The following is a 2,078-nucleotide window of genomic DNA, read 5'->3' as shown; positions in this document are numbered from 1 at the left end:
TAGAGAAATCACGATCAGATTAGAAATGACAAGAATTATGGAGGGAATAAGTCAAGATATTTGAAATTGAGGCTGTCTTGGAAAATCCAAGCTATATCGTCACTGTATATGTATTCTCTTCTATCTCCAAGCGAGACCCTCCGTAAATACTTGAACCTTCCTTCTGTTCTCCATTCACTCCCTGTTTTCCCCACCCTCTCACATCCATTCCTTTCATCCCCAATCAGCACATGACAAGGTTTTCCCATGAGTCAACCTTTATTGGTTTTTGAAGGAATGAATTATCGGCACAAGGCTCAATGGGTTTCGAAGCAAATGACAGAAGGAAACACACATTGTGCAGGTGGGAAGACCCAACAGTGAAGAACCCCAGGGCAGCTGTGACCCACACCATGAGGGCTGGATCTTGCTTGTAAGGACCCTGCAGCCAGGACCCAGCCCAGCCGAGACAGGCTACCTGGGCCCAAAGGTGATTGAGCCACATCTCAGGGAACCTGAAGGCGTCCCCCAGTCCTCTCCCAAAGATAATCATTTCTAGCCTTCTTGGAACCTTCTTCTAGCCTCCAAGTCTTTGCCACCAACAGCAGCTTGACAACCACGAGGACCCACCCCCCCTCTAAGAAATCCAGCCTGCTCTCCCTCACCTGTTCCTTTTCCAATGGAAGCCTCCCCCATCAGGGGCAGATTAAGAGCCCTGCAGAGGGAGGAGGAACAGGAGGGCGAGGGTTGGTTTGAGAGGGCTGGCCAAGCCGAGTGACCCCCTGAGGATATGTGCCCTTCCCCTCCACCGTGGTGGGTCCTCCCGCCAATATCTGGGGGGTGAGGCAAAGGGGGCTTCTCAATAGAAGAGCTGCTGCCGCCCCTCCTCTGAGTAGAGCTCCTCCTCTATGAGATCCAGGTTGAACTCGTCTTCCCTGGACCCTCCTACAGGCAGAAGGCGGAACTTCTTCCCTCTCAGTGTGCACGTGCGATGCTCGAAGTCCAGGACGGCGTTGTGGTCCTGGAGCAGGTCGGTCCCAATGATGGCTTCTTCCATACTTGCGTAGGCCACTAGGAAAGCTGCCTTCAGCTTCATCTTGCCCAGGGACACCACTGTATCCCAGACACCCAGGATCTTCATTTCAGCCCCGTTGGCCACTTTCACCACATCCTCAAAGGGTCGCAGGGCATCCAGGTCGCCATTGGTGACCTCCTCCCACAAGCGCGGGTGGACCACGGAGACCTGGGCCCCAGAGTCCACCAGGAAACTCACGGGCACTTCGCCAATTTTCCCCTTGAGGTAGTAGCCCTTACCCATGCTGTTGGCAAAGAGGATCTCTTTGGGCTGGTAGCTGGGGGCCACCCCGGGTCCCCCAGAGGTCTTCAGGAGGGTCTCTTTCACAGCCCCGTATTCCCCCTGGTCCTCAGGACTGAGTCCACTGTAGACCTCCAGGGCGTCTCCCCTGAGGGACTCTTTCAGGAACCTCAGCTTGGTGGCGTGGTCCCAATGGTTGAGGTCACTGATGACCTCAAAGCGGTGCAGCCAGAGGTGCGGGGCTGCATTGGCTCCATCAAAAGGCTCCAGGACAAAGGCATACTGCCGGCGGCCCTCCTGGCTCCTGGCTCTACTCCCGGCCATCCCTCTGTTTTCCTCTGGAACTGCAGCAGCGACCCACACCAGGTAGAGAAAGCCACAGAGCAGTGTTGGTGCAATCACGCTGGAGAACAAGGCCTCTCTAAGCAAAGTGTTGCTCAGCATTCGCCATGGGCAGGCAGAAGGGACCAGGTGAGGGTTGTCTGACCGACTGCTGGGTGCAGAGACGGAGAGCTGCTGCAGCCTGCTCACTCTGCAGAGCTGTTTTGATGCCTAGCCTAGGCCCCCAGGGTTCCCCATTTGCCTTTGTTCTGGAAGCTCCGCCCCGCTCCTCCTACCCTCCTGCCAGCATCCTGTCCATCGAGCAGGATCAGTGCCTCACCCTCCTGCATTCGTCATCGGGACCGGCACCTGCTAGCTCACATTGCAAGAAAGGCCAGCCTGGGTCAAAGGGGGCCTACTCAGGTCCCCTCCCCAGCCTATGTCCCAGAATAACAGATGAGGA

General features: G+C 56.1%; 1 protein-coding gene across 1 annotated transcript; it reads right to left on the bottom strand.

Annotated features, from left to right (window-relative positions):
- Positions 1 to 244: 244 nt before the first annotated feature.
- ASPRV1 (aspartic peptidase retroviral like 1) lies at positions 245 to 1,829 on the bottom strand. Its single transcript, XM_024133608.1, has one exon. The coding sequence runs from the start codon at positions 1,736 to 1,738 to the stop codon at positions 839 to 841; it is 900 nt and encodes a 299-aa protein (XP_023989376.1). The 5' UTR covers positions 1,739 to 1,829; the 3' UTR covers positions 245 to 838.
- Between the last annotated feature and the right edge of the window lie 249 nt (positions 1,830 to 2,078).

This window comes from Physeter macrocephalus, unplaced genomic scaffold (assembly GCF_002837175.3).
Source record: "Physeter macrocephalus isolate SW-GA unplaced genomic scaffold, ASM283717v5 random_1793, whole genome shotgun sequence".
Classification (NCBI taxonomy): domain Eukaryota; kingdom Metazoa; phylum Chordata; class Mammalia; order Artiodactyla; family Physeteridae; genus Physeter; species Physeter macrocephalus.
This window is presented reverse-complemented; position numbering and strand designations above follow the sequence as displayed.

Excerpts from the sequence above, each read along its gene's own strand:
- ASPRV1 (XM_024133608.1), bottom strand. The coding sequence starts at position 1,738 with ATGCTGAGCAACACTTTGCTTAGAGAGGCCTTGTTCTCCAGCGTGATT.